At 40.8% G+C, this 18,500-nt stretch overlaps 1 protein-coding gene across 7 annotated transcripts in view; it reads right to left on the bottom strand.

The window, feature by feature from the left end:
• TRPM1 (transient receptor potential cation channel subfamily M member 1) overlaps positions 1-14,716 on the bottom strand; it is a 105,539-nt gene extending 90,823 nt beyond the window's left edge. For 5 of the 7 annotated variants that reach the window (XM_017737559.1, XM_017737542.1, XM_017737549.1 and 2 more), the window contains exon 1: positions 704-1,014. In XM_017737559.1, the coding sequence (XP_017593048.1) occupies positions 704-805 (102 nt within the window). In that variant the 5' untranslated portion in view covers positions 806-1,014. Of the gene's footprint in view, positions 1-703; positions 1,015-3,651; positions 3,748-12,253; positions 12,320-14,594 lie in introns of those variants that run through there. The other 2 variants (XM_017737581.1, XM_017737575.1) reach the window with 2 other exon arrangements.
• Between the last annotated feature and the right edge of the window lie 3,784 nt (positions 14,717-18,500).

The following is an 18,500-nucleotide window of genomic DNA, read 5'->3' as shown; positions in this document are numbered from 1 at the left end:
TGAATAAAATCAGTTTGAAAAAGGCCAGTTGAGCTGGAATTTAAGTAATCCTGAGCTGAAGTAAGTCTGTATTTTTTGTAAAAGAATCTATCAATCTATGGACAAAATATGTACATAAATTCCCTTAACAGCTTGAAAACAGTTAAAAAACGAATTCTTACTATTCATTTACTACATGCAAGCTTATGATAACAACAGTGAGCTCATACATTATAAAGCAATCACTCATGTCTTCATTCTCCTGCCTCGCTTTTTCATTCATAACCTACACCACAAATACTCTAATCACAGACTGTATTTCCCATAGAATCTGTCATCTGTAGTTCAGTGAATCACATCAAAATCTGGTATACATCCCACCAGTCTTCACATTTACTGCATCTATATTGGTGACGAACACTATCAATAGGCATCAAAATGTGTTTTTGAGTATGGACAGGAATAACTACGGGCTAGCCCTGTACAGTGACATTTAACCCAAAGATCCTTAAGACAGGAACTTGTGAAAGGACTCCTGTAACACGAATAAGATTCACTGTTAGAACCAGTGCAATGAACATGACTGATACCTCTGAGACATAAACAAGCACAAAGGGAATAGTTTTCATTTATAACAGTACCAGCTGTTAAAAGCAAGAGGGCCAAACAGTGCCTCTAGCTGTTTTTCCCTGTGGCTGTACTATTTGGGTAATTGCAGACTTACCCTCTGTGATCCAGATGCTGAGCCTTTAAATGAAGTGCGTTTGAAGGAGCCACTCATCCTCCGTAAGGAACCTGTGAGCTTTCCTTTCTTAATCCCCTCCATAACGGAACTAGTACCCCAGCATCAAAAAAACCCCTGATTTCAGACATGTAGTCTGAGCAGGTTTTTTCCTGAAGCCAACAACTATTAAGTTACAGCTTAAATATAAGGTGAGACAAATGCACAGAACCAAATCAAAGTCAAATGATGAGACTCCTGTTCCAATATGCACCGTGTCACAAGTGTTACCAGAAGCCAGCCAAGCAGAAAAACAAGGCAATACACCACGAGCAACTGCTGGCCCCCTCCCTCTTCTCTACTGACTCTATAATCAGGCTTAATGCACACAGCTTCTGCAAGCTATGGTTTTTAATGGACAGAGATTTAATAAATGGTGATTGAAGGTAAATCTACTTTAGAAGCAGCAGCCTGAAAGGTTTTTATTTGTGCAAAGCACAGGGCAGTCAGATGGAAATTGTTTTGGTATCAGTAGAAAAGCACATGAAAAGAGCAGATGGTCCTCAGCAGACCATGGGTTAGAGGCCTGGTGGGGCCCTAAAGGATAACTGCTGATGGCAAGTGTACCTACACCAGGCCCCGGGATGAGAGTGACAAGGTTTTAAAAACAAACAACCCATAAGATCACCAGTTAGATTCTAATTAATTAGGGAATGAGGGTAGATAAGGTGTGGTGTGCATTATCTTCACGAATTCTCACTAATATCTCAATGCATCTGTTCTGTACTATTCTGCCTAAGTATGCAGAGTGAGAGCAAAAGGAGGTAGGTGGGAGAGGATAAAAAAAGAAATGAGGAAGAGACAAGGTTCTTTAAAAGAACAATGAAGTAATTATTGACTAGGAAATACCTAGTTGGCTCCAGAAGACACCAGCCAGGAATTTGTTCGAAAGTCTCGTTTAGAAAAAGAAAATGGATGAGCGCACTGAGAAAACAGAGACCTATTTCAGAAAAATACACAGGCAGGGCTGATTTGTAACCCTGAGGTTAAGTCAGAAGCACCACTAATTTCCAGGATTTAGTTATAGAGTCATACTTTCTATTTATTGTCTTTTTTAAGGTTTGTCCCTTTAAGGCTTTGTCCCTCAATAAGACTGGCATAGGTCCCTGCTTGCAGCTGATTAGAGGAGGCACAAAAAACTGTACTGAAAACCTAAAACAAAACATGGAAGAGACTGATACACAGAGATGCACCAAATTTGTTGTTTTGGTCAACATAGAACAAAAATAGGGGCATACTCTTCAGAAAGCAGAGATTTACAAAACAAATCTGTTCTTCAAAACACAGCGTAGAACTTGAGTAAGGAATCAACTCGGTCCCTTTGGATCTGTGATTTTAAGATGTCTGAGCTCCCTATAACTGTTCTTGGTGTATTTTAAGGACCACTCTGGATTTTTACAAGTCATCAGTACCAAAGGGATGTATGCATTCAAGAGCCAGACGAAAGCAATCAGTGCAACAGAAGCTGCTGACTACTAACCCCAGCTGAAAAATCAGGCAACTAAGCTGATGTGCTTGCCCCCACTGTGTTTATATAACGCTTCATGGGCCATTTCCACTAGACTGGGAAACAGAAACACACACCATGCTGGCACTTTCAACAGCTCTGTGACTGAGAAGCACAAGTTTAATAGACTTTCCAAAAGAGCTTGTGGTTTTAGGAGTGTAGTCTCACATTAGGAAGCCTTTTAAAACAAATGTTATTATGAAGGTTCCTGTCTCATGTTGGAGTTTTCTGCTTCATCAGTTGAGCTGATTCAATGGTTTGTGTGGCCTGGATCAGATCTGTGTTAACCACGTGGTTGAAATCAGCACAGGGGGAGGAAAGCACAGTAATCTCTTGCCACAGGATATTGTTGGACAATGAATAAATATTTGGCACAGTACAGAAGTGAAAGACCCTTAAACTAGTTCTGAAATGGAACAATCCATGACATGAAATGACACATCTGTCCATCATCCTCCATGTTTTGTACTGAAATCAAACTGGTTGACCTCTGATTATGAAAAAAACAGGAGCATACACCCCCATAAAGGAACAAGCAGAGTGCAGGCACACTATCTGCAAGATCACTATCAAGGTCCTTGACAGCCTGCTCTCTGGGAAAGGCAGGATGCATGCATTTCAACGTACACAGAAGTAATATATTAAGACGTAAGTAGTTGTACATCTTATTGATACCACACCATGGGAATTTAACATTTGCAGTCATGAGCAGATCCATGTCCCAAAGGCCCTGTTACAACGTGTTTTAAAAAAGTGAATAGTTTGGTTAGAGACAACTGTAGTTGTTTCAGCCTATAGAAAAAAAATCCAAACATTGCTCTTGCTGTTCATAGAGCTGTATTCTATGACATCACATCAGAGATGTTTGATGGTTTAAAACAAAAAGCAGTAGATTTAAAGCTTTGATCTGTAGTCCATCACATCAGCTAAAATGTTTCTACTCACCCTGGTAGTCAAACTAAATATGGAAAGCAGCAGTTCATAATCCAATGAACTTTATTTACACTGACAGGAAGGGGTAAGATAGGCTTAGACCTGTGTAAAGACCTACATGTACAAGACATGCAGAATTAGGCCTTCCTTCACTTTGCATTTAATATGAGTAGTAAACTAACACAAGTTTCTTTCATAGGCAATAGATTATAAAACAAAAACTTAAAGCACTTTTTTAAAATGGGATGTCTTAAAAGAATGTTTTCTGTAAAAAAAGCATGCTGGTTTGATGTCCTTTGACATTTGTGACACAATACGAAAATTTCAAGAATCATGTGTTTAACTGAAAAACCAGCCTAGGGTCCATTACGCACTTAACAGCTCTTGACTCTTTATTGTGCCTCCCTGAAACAAAGCACAGACAGAATATTGCTCAGTGCTGGTTACCTACCATGAGAATGAGCACTCTGGAGGTCACTGGGGACTGCTGGGTGAAGAGGCAACTTCTTCCATACACTACATATCCTCAAAGCACTGCTGCAGCGACCTAGGCAAGAGCATACTTGGATTAAAAATGTAACAGTTTACACAAAAACTCAGCAAGTGACTGGCAGGTAACAGCTAGAGAAAAGAAGTTCCATGTAGTCAATTCTATACCTAAACTCAGAGGAAGACTGTGGGCACTTTGTGGTACTTTTACTTCAGCATTGTCTGTTTCTGCATTCTAGAGCCTTTCTTACCTACCAACTCTGTGCCCCCTCTCTCTTGCAAGGGAAACAGTAAGTTTAAAGGAAAATTAAAACAGATCATGAGATGTGGACAGAAAAGATAAACAAATAACCTCTGTCCCAATGGGCCTGTAAACTGGTGCCCATGTGAGCACTCTCACATATTAGAAATAATCTGCACTGATCATATGAGTAACAAACCCCATGTTAGTAAATAACAATATACCAGTAATCTTATATATCAATAACCTGCCGAGGGAGTAGAAACCCACCAGGTCACACTGTCACCTCATCCTTGGAGGTGATCAACCATCAGCTTCTGTATATTTGTAGAATCATAGAAAAAAATAAGTTGGAGCTACTTGTGAAGCTCACCTAGTCTGACCTCTCATTCAAGGAAGAGACAACCTAAAAGTTTGATCAAGTGGTCAAGGGCTTTGCCCAGCCGAATGCTGAAAACCTCCAAGGACAATGTTTCCAGTCCTCTGGGTAAGCTGTTACAGTACTCCACCATTCCCCACTGTGAGGATTTTTTCATTATGTCCCTGTGGAATTTCCCTTGCTGCAGTGTTTCTTCCTTCTGCACTTAAGAGAAGAATCTGGCTCCATCTTTCCTGTAACACTCCTTTACCTAGTAGAAGACTACAACTTAATTCTTCCTTAGCCCCCTTCTCCCCAGGCTGAACAAGCTCTTCCAACCTATCTTTACATTTGGGCCTTCCATACTCCAACCACCCTCATCCCAAGGACCCCTAAAAAGATATTCGTCAATCCTGTAGTAAGGGGCTCCCAAAATAAAGACAGTGCTCCAGATGCAAACTCTTGAGTGCCAATCAGAGGGAACAAACATTTCCCTCTCACTAATACAGCTTTCAACACTGCAAGGGCACTCTGCTGACTCACCTTCAATTTGCTGTTCCCTGGGATTCCAGGTCCTACTAACACAGGGGCTTTGCACTTGTCTTAGTAAAATTTTATGAAGTTTGTGTTGGTCAATTCCTCCAGCTCATTAGTGAAACAGCCTCCAGCTGTGTTCCCTCAGTATAGCTGCAAATTTCCTACAAGTGTACTCTAGCCCATTTTCCAGGGTATCAAAGATGTTACACCACATAGGCCCATTCTTTATCACATTTTAGCTACAAAGATGTATTCAAACTGAAAATTAAAAACAAAAACCACTGTATTCCTCTTAGCAGTTTAGAGTGCTGAACTGAAGCACACACAGAGTCAAAATTTGTGATAGAGGGTGTTCCTTAGATCCTACTTTATTATAGCATCCTCAGAGACATCAGAAGAACAGTTTTACAGCAGGCAGAAGCCCACTGAACAGCAGGCTGAGCCAGCTGACAACTTCTTGCATAGACAGGGCTAGCTGCCAGCTGTTTAACCATTTGCCATTGGTTACATGATCACTGGTACTAACATTGGAGCAGCTCTGGTTGGATGATCTTCATTTGACCACCGAACACCACGGTGAGTTCTCTTGGAGCTCTGTGGCTCCTTTCCCCTTCCTGAGTGCATTAAAGCTTGTATAGGTAGCACACAGCAATTTAAAGCACAATCAGCTTCCATCTCGATGAGTAGGTGTTACATTAGAAATGGAAATGAAGACCTCGCATCACAGAAAATGGCGTCGGGAGAGCATTTTTACAGGAAAGTTTGTCCAGCACTGAACTTTTGACATTCCTGTGTTTTCAAACAGTATCACAAGAAGCTCTAGCTTCTATTAGCAGAGACTTCATCTCTGATTAATAAAACTGAGTTAATCGGTTTCTTTCCTTGGTTTGAAATTACCTGGGATGGAAAAAATAGCAATACAAGAAAATGATGGCTGAGGACAGCACAAAACGTTATGTGCATTCATCTGTCCCTGCCCTTAAGTGTATTATACTTAGATTACACTGCCTAGAACTTGGTAGCTATTTCTGCAGCACTTTCCATCTTAACAGTCAAGTGACTCGAACATTAAAAACCTGAACTTCAGCACCCTTGGGAAGGAAAGAAGCGCTCTCCTTTCTAACAAATAAGAGAACGGCTGAGATCTGTGTCACATACAAAGCATGAACCTCCAGGCGTGACAAACACTTTTGTTTCCTTTTAGTTGGGTTCTGGTTTCCTCCTCTCTGCCCCCAGTCTGATGGCAGGGCTGATTTCCAAGAGAAAACCAGCCACAGCTCCCAGCTTGTCTGGGCTGCACATTTCCTCATCCATTAATTGCTTATGGAGTGGTAGCAGTGGATATGCACCATGCGTCAGGAAGTCATTAGACAATACCTTCCATGGAAAGAATAATAGACCTATACTCCACACATCAATATAATTTTCTGCTTGTGCTCTCTTTTTCTTTTTTTTTCCCCTATAAATGTTACCCAGACTAATAACACAAATCGAACATAATTTTACAGATAAGGAACAGTATAATTGGTTACAGGCTCCAGTATTGATAAGACACTCACTAATTTTGGTTGCTTAAGCTCAGACAGTTCCTGACCTAATTCTGAAAAATGCTGAAGAAGCAACAGCTCCTATAATAGCAAATGGAAGCTGCCACTTTTCTTCAATTCAGGTTCTTGTTGCCTCAAATGACTTTTCAAAAACTGAAGCAGATAAAGTCCCTCATCCAGCATAGAAGACTATCTAATTCAATCTTGGCATTTATGGGGATCTAGCCCATGGTTAATGGCTATTTATGAAAAGTCAGGCCTCAATGGTATATTACATTCCATGGCCCCATGTACAGTAATTTACTTCACATGCAAATTGCCGACTAATGGAATTAGAGAGCTAGTGACAGCTTCTTGCTGTCCTCAGAGGGGCAGAGCTGAAACCAGGACACTGGATTCCTTCACTATGGCATCACATTCAACTTCCAACCAAGCTGAAGGGGCTGGTGGCACATTTAGGATCACTTGGGAGCAGTCTGACAAATCAGGCTCTTGTCTCATCCCAGGATTCTGCAAATGGATAGGTCTTCCAAGCTAAGAAAAGAAAATTGATTTCTTGACTTGTGTTGCTTTAAAACATGGGGAGGTAAAAACCTGAATTCTAAAAAATAGGACTATGAATATAATAATAAGAAAAGATTATATGCAGACTGAACTTCGTAACTGTTTTAGGGACACTAGAACAGAATAAGCAAATTGTTACTCTGGATCCAAAGCTAAGCCTCTAAAAACATTCTATGATTTCACGCCTACTTTAAGGATAATGACAACAAATTAATTACAATCTCCTTCAGCCTCAGCACACCTGGAAGTGACTTTCCTTTTAGACACTTCGCAACTTTTTAACTCTCACTTTGTAACTCTTTGCAGTCCTCATAGTCGTAGTAATAAAATAAATTAGATGACAGAAAGGATTACACTGCTCTTTTTGTGATTATTTTATAAACCAGCTTTGCTGAATCTTTTTCCATTTTCTATGCATCATCAGCCCTGAGAAAGGACTTCTTACTGGAGTAAAACTTGTCTATGTGACAAAGCACTTCCTTGTCCTAAAGTAAAACACCTGCTAGCCTCGACTGACAAATGATAAACTGACAGTATTCACCTTGGCTGACCATTACGATCAGTTTGTCTGAATAATCAGGTCAAGATTTTTTCTTCATTTTCCCTATGTTTTCATTGTTTTCCAAGCACTCTGTTTCCATTCAAACAACCACATGTCATAAATAAAATGCCTTTAAACATTTTCTGTTAAATACTGCTTGGAATGTTTTTCCCTATGTCTAAAACAGTCTGAAATTGTCTGTACATCCATACAGTTACTTTTGCTCTGTAATAAAAATGGAATGCTAACTCTGTTATTGGAACCACAAACTGGAGCCAGAAGGGAGCACCAAGAGTCTGTTGAGCTGGGCAGACTGGAAAGATGCTGGAGGCCTCCTGGGTGTGAGCAGGGTGATCCAAAATGCAAACCAGACTGATTTCAGAGGTAGAATTGCCATTGGTGGTGGCCCCCCACTGCCCCTCACTGAAGATGGGATTCAGGCTGGGTGACTTTAATGTATACTGCATAAATACAGGCAGAAATCAGCTTCAGCCTCACAATTCTAAAAGCAAATGGGATTTTGACAGAGATTTCAATGAGAACAGGATCTCAGAAGAATTACATGAGGTTTTGTCTTCATTTCATTTGATTTGAGTAAAATCATAATTTCAGTATTCAATACACCACTTCTGTCAATGCATTACCATGTCTCAAACAAAGCTAGTGAAATAAATTCAGAACATTTCCATATCTATGAGCAACTAAAGGCTGTAAGAAAGAATGTGTCTTACTTAGCTAGTAACAGAGGACTTGAAAGGTTAGCGAAGAAAAAGAGAGAGCGAAAGAATTACAGCATAAGCAAAATGAGTCATTTAATGACAAGTAAATACGGAAACCTTGAACTGCCCCACTGGATACCAACCCACAAAACTCCACTGATGTGAGAACTAAAAGAATGAGGTTGTTGCTCTGGAAGATGCTTATTCCTGCTTCCCACCACAAGCCAGTATCTGCAACTAGTGACAAAAACCTGCTCCCTGGTTGGGTAACCAAGGAACGTATGAAGAGCAGATGTGCTGGAAACTCTGCTAATATTCAACATACCAAATGATGAAACAAGGCTTCTTACTGTGCTTCATCATTCCCATGGTAGAAGAAGCAATTGGTTCTTATTAGGAGATAAGTGAATTGCTGTCAAAAAAACGGGACAGACTTCCCTGAGATACTCTGGTAATGTATAAATTCTCTAATTCATAGCACTGGGTTCAGCTGCAAAGTCCCAAGCACAGAATGCCCAGTCCTGCACTCACCATGTGGGATCCATGGGAAATGCTCTGTACTGGATGGGATCCACGAGGGCTCCCATTCCCCTACATTAGGCACCTCCCACTCACGCCCTTTCGGGTGCCACCGGCGCCACCTGGTGCTGCTTTGCAGCGCGCGTTTCCTTGGGAAAGCACAGGATTGTCTCAGGGAGTATTGTCCGTCCTCCCTCCAGAAATATAACCATGGCTAATATTTAATACATTGGTATGTAGGAAAAGTCAAATATGTTAATCTTTACTCACAATTAATTGCCCAGAAGAGGTTTAAAAACCTCTCAGTATGAAAAGGAATTTAATTGGCCAGCAACATTTCCTAAACCCTGATGTACTGGTATTCTACACCATCATGTTGGCTCTGATTGTGAAAAATGCTTTTCAAATGAAAAAAGTAAATAAAATACACAAAACAAATTTGGACCAGTTAGCAATAATGCTAACTGTAACCTAGAGAAGACCCAGAAATGTGCATGTGAATACATTTTGGTGCCAGAAGAACAAGACAATATGAAGGATGAGTTCGCTGCAAGATAACTGGAAAGATTAAGATGAAGAACAGATTTCAGTGTGAAGTAAGGGACTGAGAATTGGATATTCTCTTCCTGTCCCTGATTTTCTATGGGATCACGTGCAAGTCATCCCATATCTTGAATATCTTGGTTTCTCTACCTGAATAAAAGAAGCAATCATATAAACCTATGCAAAGACACTGAATTCTATTATATTTGTAAATTCAGTTGGAGTTCTTAGACAGATACAAATATGATTATGGTTTGCAAAGTGCTTGAGCAAACAATCCCCACATTTTTAAGAAACATTCTCAGCTGTACTGACAAGCCCACAGTTCTTTATGGTAATGGGTTCAAAGTTTTGCAAGATGTTTTAAGTACTTTCCCAACATTAATGAACTTTTACAGAAGAGAAGAGAAAGGGAAACCTCAGCTGAACTCTGAAGGATGCTAACTTAAAAGGGGTGGCTACAAAACCCAAACACCTCATAGTTCATCACCAGAAGAAAGAAAAGAGACGAGAAATACAAATACAATATTATGATCTCCCTTCTCTGCATTATAACTCTACCACTTAGAGGTTTCTTTATTTCAGTTAAATTTGCCCCTGACAGATGATGCAGTCCGGAAACAACTCTAGCACACATCAGCAAGCAATAAATCAGCATGTTCTAGGTGGCCTTGTCTGACAGAGCTTAGCACCTATCAGTGTATTGCTGGTCCCTGTTTACTGCCATTGCATAACTCACTGAGTCCTGTGACATCCCAGTGAGTTTTGTCATGATGCTGCATGTTTTCTGATTGTAGTGTTTTACCTCAGGTTGACCAGTGTTTGTTAAGAAAGGTACATTAAAGCAGTGAAACCTAATTAAATTGGAGGAGATTTGAAAACACCATTTAGGAGAAAAATCCATTGCTCCCATCTGCCTACCAAGCATTAGGTAAAAAAGCAACTGTGCTTTTTGCTGCCAACCTCTGTAGAAGAAGGGGGCAGCCCCTTAAGGTTTTCACTGATTTCCAGGGGATTGCCAACAGGAGTTGCTGTAGTGCTCATGCCAGAGAAAGACACCACTACATACTCTCACTCACAGGCTGTCAGGAGCACCTCATCCCTCTTATCTGTTGATCATGACATCAGCTGCAGTTCATGCTCAGTGGTGAGATGTGCCAAGTTAACCACTGGAAACAAAAAGCTTCTGGGCAGCTACAGATCAGTGCTCTACCAGCAACACTGAGACTGGAGAGCCACCAGCCTGCCATGCCCCCCCTGACAGTGAGAGGCAAAGAGAAGTTACTTGTGACAGACCCACTACCCAGATCTTAGTCCAGGAATTTTAGAACTCCCACCTTTATCAGTTCCATCAGTGGGAGGCTCTCCATTTCTGCTAGGAACAATACCTTCCAGCTGACCAACTCCTGCCACCCAGATCTTCAGAGATCTGCCAAATGATGGTGGACTTTCTTTACTGTGACTTAAATTTCAGAAAGTAACATTGATGAGGACGACGACTTCCCTTTTCCCTCCTTCAGAGCCAATATCTTAATCTTTTCAAAGTGAGGATCACATGAGTCAGCCATCTCTCTCCTGACTACAGAGTTGCAGAGATACCAATAAAAACAAAAACTTTCCAAACCACGAATGCTGACATCAAATGAGCAAAGCAAGACAATCAAACACTACAATCCCAGCTGACCTTGCAGTAATAGGATCACACCAAGATTAGTCAATGTCATAGATTAAGCCCAGTGGAGTAAACTAATCTTTTTGCAGTCAGCTAAGACTATATGTTTACTCACTAAGATGGGAAAAACTCAGGAGTGTAAAATGTGTATTAGCTGGAACAGACAATCCAAACTGCAGCTACATGAATGTTTAGCACGATTACTGCTGCAACACTGACTTTAAGGTGCCTTCAGAAAGGAAAAACTCTTTAAACAGGTTTTTAAACTATATTGTGTGACTTAAGAAACTCTTTGACTCTACCGCTTCACATTTAGGCAGTCAACTTTTTGTTTGAGCAAAGCAGCGCAGAGAGCTTCCAGAAGAGGCATCCTACACACCACCACAAAGACGACTTGCAGGCAGCGGGACAGCCTTCCTTTGGTTGGCAGAGCAATAATCCATTCGGACTGCAAACAACAGGAAGCTCTGAGCTGTGGCAGCTCTGAGAAGGAACAGCACAACCACTGTGCTTCCCTGCCCATGAACATTACAGCTAGTGACGGCTTATGTGCACTGTCCCAGCACACTGCTGCCCTGCATCAGCCCCTGAGCACCACAATCACAGCTCACTGCAGTTTTTTTTTAACCATGACTTGTCCAACCAGTAAGAGTAATGGCATTTGTCCATCTGTGCTCAGGGACTGAGGCAGAGCTGGAGGCATTTTCTTCCTCACAGGAAGCCCCTTCCTGGTGCATACATTACACTTCCCTAGAAAATGTGATTACGAGTCTGCACACCTTTACGAACTACCCATGCTGCCATCTCAGTCCCAGCTGTTCACAGTCATTTTTTCAGACTTCTCTCCTTCACCTCCCTTAATTAAAATGCATTCCAGGGTCTCCAGTTTGAATTTTCATCAAAATATCGTATGACTGAAAGAGGGGAACTGGGGGAATACACAGAAATAAACAATGTTTTGGCAGGGCTTCCTCACATTCCTTTGTTCTACTCATGGAAACAATCACAGCCCAGTGTCCCAGTGTACCTGGGAAAACTGGGTAACCCAGATGCTGAGCTGACATCAGACACTGTTTTACTGAAGGCACAGTGTAAGTGCCACCAAAACCAGGCTGTGCAAACCTCTGGACAGTCACCACTACAGAAGCACCAGAACAGCAATGTTCCTTCCTGCAAGGCAGAGAACCATGTGCCACACCATCATACTATGCTACTGCTGCTGAACTTACCAAGCTGTCTCAACAGATACAAGTGCAAAATTTCAAATTAACACATCCACTTACTTGCATACATACATACACATATATCTAAGTCAATATATACCTGATTATTAGTGCACCTGAAGTAGCTTTCCCCACATGTCCTCAAAAAATTTCATCTTCATGTGCTCTAGAACAACAGAATTATGATGAAATGAAGGCTTCATGAAATATTTTATAAGCAGGTACTGTCTTGAGAGAAAATTTGTAAATAATGAAATCCAAGACTAGTTTTACAGAAGATGAAGAAAACTTCTTGACTATGAAAACAAATTCTACTTCATTAAGAAGTACTCTTTTGTACTGTACAGAAGAACATTTCAGATTTTTTCTCCCCTTAGCAATTACTACAGTTTTTGGGGCCCAATCCTTACAGGTGTTAAATTCTCCACATAAAAATTTACCATAGTTCAGAAACAAAAGCAGTGCATATTTTAGGATTTAGGGAGAGCTAAGCATAGATTGTCTTTATGCCAGCCCTCAGCAGTAGGCTGAATTCCACCTTTAATGAAGTTGATATGAACTAGGCTTTTCCAGGATCTGTAGGTTTAGGGCCTAGTGTTAAATTAGAAAACTGTTGTTATATTGTTTCACTGCAGCCAACTAATTCTCAGCATACACACGTTTGAATCAGATTTTTGACATTTGTTTTTGGAAGAAACAAGCAGATTAAACAGAACTCAGTGAACACTGAAGACCTATTTTATCAGGACACCTCTAGTTGTAACTGTGAATGAAAAAAATTTCCAAACTGAACAAGGAAGAAACACGGTCATATGGCAACTTGAACCACTGGTATTTTTCAGATGAAAACTTGGCCTCAGCTTGATGCAAAAGGTTTTAAATTAGTTGTGATGGCAAGTAGCTTCAAGCAAGTCTGACAACTGGCTTGAATGGAGACAAGACTGAAAGCAAGCATTTGTATCTTTGAACACATACTTATGCAATTAGTCCTGATGACTATATCCCTGATTGACTCCATTTGCAGACACTTTCCTTGATAATGCATTACTCTTGCTTAGCTTAACCCATATTTTATCCAAGGTGTCCTTGCAAGATGGACTCTTGGAAGAACTATGCTTGCCCACAACTTAGCTTTTGAACATTTAATTTCCAAACTTGTGTGGTCCGATGAAAGAAGGCACATGTTGGTATCATTCAATTTGCTGTTACTAGCAGAAAACTGTAAATGAAGCAAGATTTCTGCAGCAAAATTAACAAGAAATTTCAAGTAGAAAGGTACTTTGAAGAATTTCCCATTGACACCCCTGAAACTGGCAACTAGGGCTGCAAAGAGAACGTCTGAGCTGTAGTTTATATTTATGACACACATGGTTCATGATTACCCAGCAAAAGAGTAAGTCCTCACAAACTACAGCAGATGACCATAAGACTGAGGTTTTATTGCTGCCATTGAGCTCTCTTTGGAGTTGCTACATCCACATTCATTAGTGCCTCCCAGCTGCTGTGCACTGAGTCCCTGCAAAACTCCCAAGCTCTCATCCCAGGAACAGTCAGGGGTAGGGGCAATTTCTCACCTCAGCCACTCAAGGCCCAACTGATGACTAAGTCCACTGCCAAGCTCCATTTCAGCAGCCACATAATCAATACAGATATGAAGAAAGCTACTGTATTGATCTAATTTGGTTTTCTGTTATGTGTTCATCTCAAAGTAACTGTGACCATAACAGATTCCAGTGTGGTTGGTAAAGTAAGGTGAACTGCAAATGTTCAGAGCTCTATCCCTTTGCTTCAGATCAAGGAGCACTGAAGAGAAAATCATGACAGTGGAACAAAAATAACACCAGTTAAACAAAATCAGTTAATTTGGAACCTTTGCCTTGCATCATGCTTACAGCATCAGGCATTTTTCATTCATCATCTGTTTCTTCTACTGTTCTGTGTATCAGCAATGTTTTTCTGTCCTACAAGTATAATGAGTACTAAAACCCCTGAATTTCGAAAAAGCATTTAACAACTACATAGCAAAACATATATGTACCACTGTATTTTCTCCTCAAACATCTGTCAGACGGCTAAAAATTGACTTTCATTATTAATTTTGAAGAAAACGAATCCCTCTCTTCTATTAAATACAAGAGAATGTCTTGATATACAAAAATATTATTGTCTTTTAAAAAGTGCTCAGATTTAAACTCCTTAGGGTGAAGGAGTATCAGAAGAGATGCTGGAAGAGATAACCACCTTTTGGGAGAAAGCCACATGCAGCTTTCATCTCCCTGAAGGCAGAATGAGCCTTTTTTAGCTTTCTGCTTTGCGAAAGATCTTTGCCCGAAGCAAACAGCCACTAGAACAGTGGTAGAAAAGACAACCACATTTATTTTCTCACCTGCACCCAATCTGCACCCATTTATCTTACTGGTAGAAAAATGAGAAGCACCTACCTCGTCAGACTTGAAGAAAGCACCACATCCTTGGGGTGTGTGTTAGTTAGACATAGCAAGATAAAGTTCACTCTAAAATCAAAGTATTCGCCATAGCCTTTAGCATGCAGAGGTTCTTTTAGCTCTGGTAGAGGATGTACAAATGTCCACTCAGGGTATTACTAAAGGCTAATTCCTAATTCCCTTGAGTAAGCCTGCTTGCTGCTATGGACTACTACAGGCTTTATTCCTATTAGAGACTTACCGGTTGCCAAAGGTGACAGTGCTGTGTCACAGATAATCATGAAAGTGATATGGTAAAGGGTTTCTGAAAATTTAGCTTTGAGTAAAAAGATCCAAATTTTAAGTCTGTAGCTGTTTAAGCCTGAGAACAAAGCAGGTATTTATGTTTCACTTTTCCAGCATTAGCTGATAGGCAATAAGGTCACATACCCCTTCCACTCACAAGCTGAACTGCCACTCAAAGAATCAATGACAGCAGATGGGAGCAGGCTGATACCACTCCTCAGATGGCAGCAATTATGAGAAGGTCAAGCCATGTCAGAAAAATCAGTGCTTGTATTCAGTGCTCAATTTTGGGTGTAGGCCATCTAATCTTTTCTAACCACATAACTTAAGAGCCAAGGCTGGTTACCTAACAAGGAGACAAATCCCAGGAGGGGTTAACACCTGTAACTCATCGACAGCAGGAACAAGAACAACAGTACTGACTGGAGATGTTGTCTGATGTTCCCGATACTTTAAAAAAAACCAATACCTTGCAACCCAGCTGCAACCAAAATGAAACTCTCATAAAACTAGCTGGAATTGTCACTAGTCAGTAAGGCATTGTCCAAGGCCTATGTGAGCATAGGCATGAATTTAATGACATTCTGCATCACAGACTTTGTTTCTGTAAGGGAAAATCTGTATTTTATGTAAATTTTGACAGAAACATAAATGAGGCATTTTTGGTGTAGGCTGACTTCTCCCTTTGTGGAGTATGTTGTTCAAACAAACTATATTGTGACATTTAGCTTAGGTAACACAAAGCAATCCTTGCAGGACAGAGTGCCAGATAAGAAGCTGCCTTGCAAATAAACTTTTTATTTTGTTTTTATTTGTAAGAAAAAAAGATTGATGTAATGGGCAGATGAGTTTCCAAAGAGGTGTAGAGAGCTGCAGAAGTTCTCCAATTCTATCAGTAGCCACTGAGCTCTTGCCTAAAATGCACAGAATAACACCCTTGCATAACTGAAATTACTCTGTGGCCTGCTACTTTTGAAACAATGCTTTTGTTTCCATTTTCCATAACTAGCAAGCCATTTTAAATTAATCCACTTTGTAATTATCTTATCTAGCTTCGACTAAACCAACTTCAGAACCTTATTTTCTGCACAGCAGCACATGCCATAAAAGACAGCATTATACAGATGTACACTGTTCTAAATATAACTGGCTTCAGTAGTTCTGTGTGTCCTAAGAACAACCAGAAAGGTCGTAATTAATGCAACCACAAGCAAACCTTTAATTATCCTTTACACTTTATGCATCCTGGAGGTGGTTGTTCCCACCTGGTTTCTCACAGTCCCGATGACACACACCGAGTCACTCCGGTTCAGGCACGTTTCCTTTTCTTGCCCGATCTGCCTTGTGTGCAGCCAAGCTTCCCCACAGCATTCCCCGCAGGAGGCTCCAGCAGATGGCGTGAGCAGGCCGCCTGCGAGCAAGCAAACACAGCTCTGCAGAGGGCCGGCGAGCTGGCTCCGCACATCAGGCAGCTTTTCTTTCCACCGTCACAGTTTGACAGGGGTATGAATTCCCTACTTAAGTATTTACCAGTCCCAGACGTTACTAAACTGCAGAAACATGGATCTATCTTCACCTAAAAGAATGGTGAAGTGACACATTTCATTGAGGCCAGTCTGGCAGCAACTCCAAAAGACAAAGAAACAGGTCAGAACACATCTAGTTCATACCCCAGAACGAGACTCAAGAAGGACAAGGGTTATGGGAGAGGGAAGAGGATCAATAACCTGAATTTCCAGAGGATCCTGAACTTTCTATTGCAGAATGAGACAAAGCTTCAAACAGTGAAGAGGAAGTAACATGTTCTCTGAAAGCTTTAGCTCCTTGGTTGCATCCTCAGCTACAGGAATCCTTTTCCTAGGGTGCTGGCTAACAGCGCAGTATGTGCCAAATACAATGGTAATTTCTAATCTGCTCTTCCTCAGAGTCTTTAATAAAGATCATAAACAGAAAAAAAATCTTGCTGGAACACTGGCCATTAAAGCAAGTCTCTGAAAATGGGAGCTAACATCAGTCAAAAATACTATGTCCCTCTACCTAGCTAAAGTTGAGACTGTGTAACAGGTTCAATCAGATAATGCGACCCAAAAGATGTCTTTTCAACTCCCTATACAGAATTAACCATAGCCCTGCTCTTCATACTGCTTAATTTTACCTCCCTTTTAGACCTGCTGGGGGCCATACACCCAGACAGTGACTGCCCAAGAGCAACTGTGAAGGCTGGAAGGTCAAGAGCAAGATGTGGCCAACAGGCTACACATCACTCGCCTGAAAAACTCTTATAGCTGAAGGCAGAGTCTAACACATCCATTTATTTTTCACAGAAGCAGACTATGAACCAGACTCTTGGGGATAGTTTGTCAAACTAATTTTCAGGTAATGTAATGTTCTGAGAATTTTACTTTTACTACCATCAAAATTCTACCAGCTGGTGAGGAAAATGCTGTACTCACTGAAATGAGAGTAAAGCAACTACAATCAGTTGAGACAGTTCGTGGATACTGGTCTATTTGAACTACATGCTGTTAGGCTGTCAGCAATGTAAAAGTAATTGATGTAGCAAAATCTAGACAATAATAAATTAATAAAGTAGATAAAAATTATTAAAAACAAGCTACTGTTACAACAAAACTACATTTTACAGGACCAAAACAAGAGCTCTGGCTAAGAATCTACTGCCCCTCTAAGGGGCTCGGACACAAAGGAAACTGCTGAAGCCAGTATCATTAGCAGCATCTTGTTAGAAAATTAGACTTAGACTTGGTAATAAGAGAGCCTTAAAACTATTATTACTACATTAACTTCTGGAAAATAAGGAGATTTATAGCTACCATAAAAGACGATTGCTTCACTGCTATTGTAAGCAGTATCGAACCCAGACATTAAACTACAACTAACCTGAAAAATACAAGATTTTGACTGAGGCTTTGCTTTTAATTAGTTCAACTAAAAAAAACAACCAATCAAAAAAGAGAAAAAAAAGGAGAAAAAGAGAATGAGATGAACATTCATTTTTGGGTTTGGTTAGTGTTCAGAGACTCAGAGAATGCTCACCCACTGCTTAGGATGCTGGGCAAAAAGGTAATTAAATAGATTCATATCCGTATGGCAATTGACTTGGCAAATGCTCAAAGTCCCAGAGCATTTGCCAATTCCCAGCAAGGCTTTCAGAATGTTCTAGTTCCCATTCTGGCCCATCAACCTTCCCCCAGCTATTCTTCCTCCTTACCAGAAGGCAAGCAGGTGCTTCACTATATCGGGCAATTCCTAAGCCAGAGCCATCTCTGCGAGCAAACCCTACTGACACAACCACACAATCTTACTTCTGAAATCCAGGGCTACCTTCTAGGCAGCCAGCCCACATACCAGCTCTCCCGCTCAGTGCTTTTGTTCTTAAGCTTGATTAGGGGAGAAGAATTTTTAAGTCCCTGTCTTCCTCATCTGCTGTGAACAGATCCTGCAAAGGTTCAGGGTGTTCCAAGCAGAACAAAGCCAGAGCACACCGTGTTCTTAACACCTTCACTGGGGCCCATGTCACAGCACAGTCCGGCAGATATGCTGGCACAGAGCCACCATCTTTTCTAAAAGGGTCCAAAGAACAATCAGGCAAAGGCAAAT

The sequence above is a fragment of the Corvus brachyrhynchos genome, unplaced genomic scaffold (genome assembly GCF_000691975.1).
Source record: "Corvus brachyrhynchos isolate BGI_N302 unplaced genomic scaffold, ASM69197v1 scaffold200, whole genome shotgun sequence".
Lineage (NCBI taxonomy): Eukaryota > Metazoa > Chordata > Aves > Passeriformes > Corvidae > Corvus > Corvus brachyrhynchos.
Note: the sequence above shows the minus strand (reverse complement) of the source record. Positions and strands in the feature narration are given on the sequence as shown.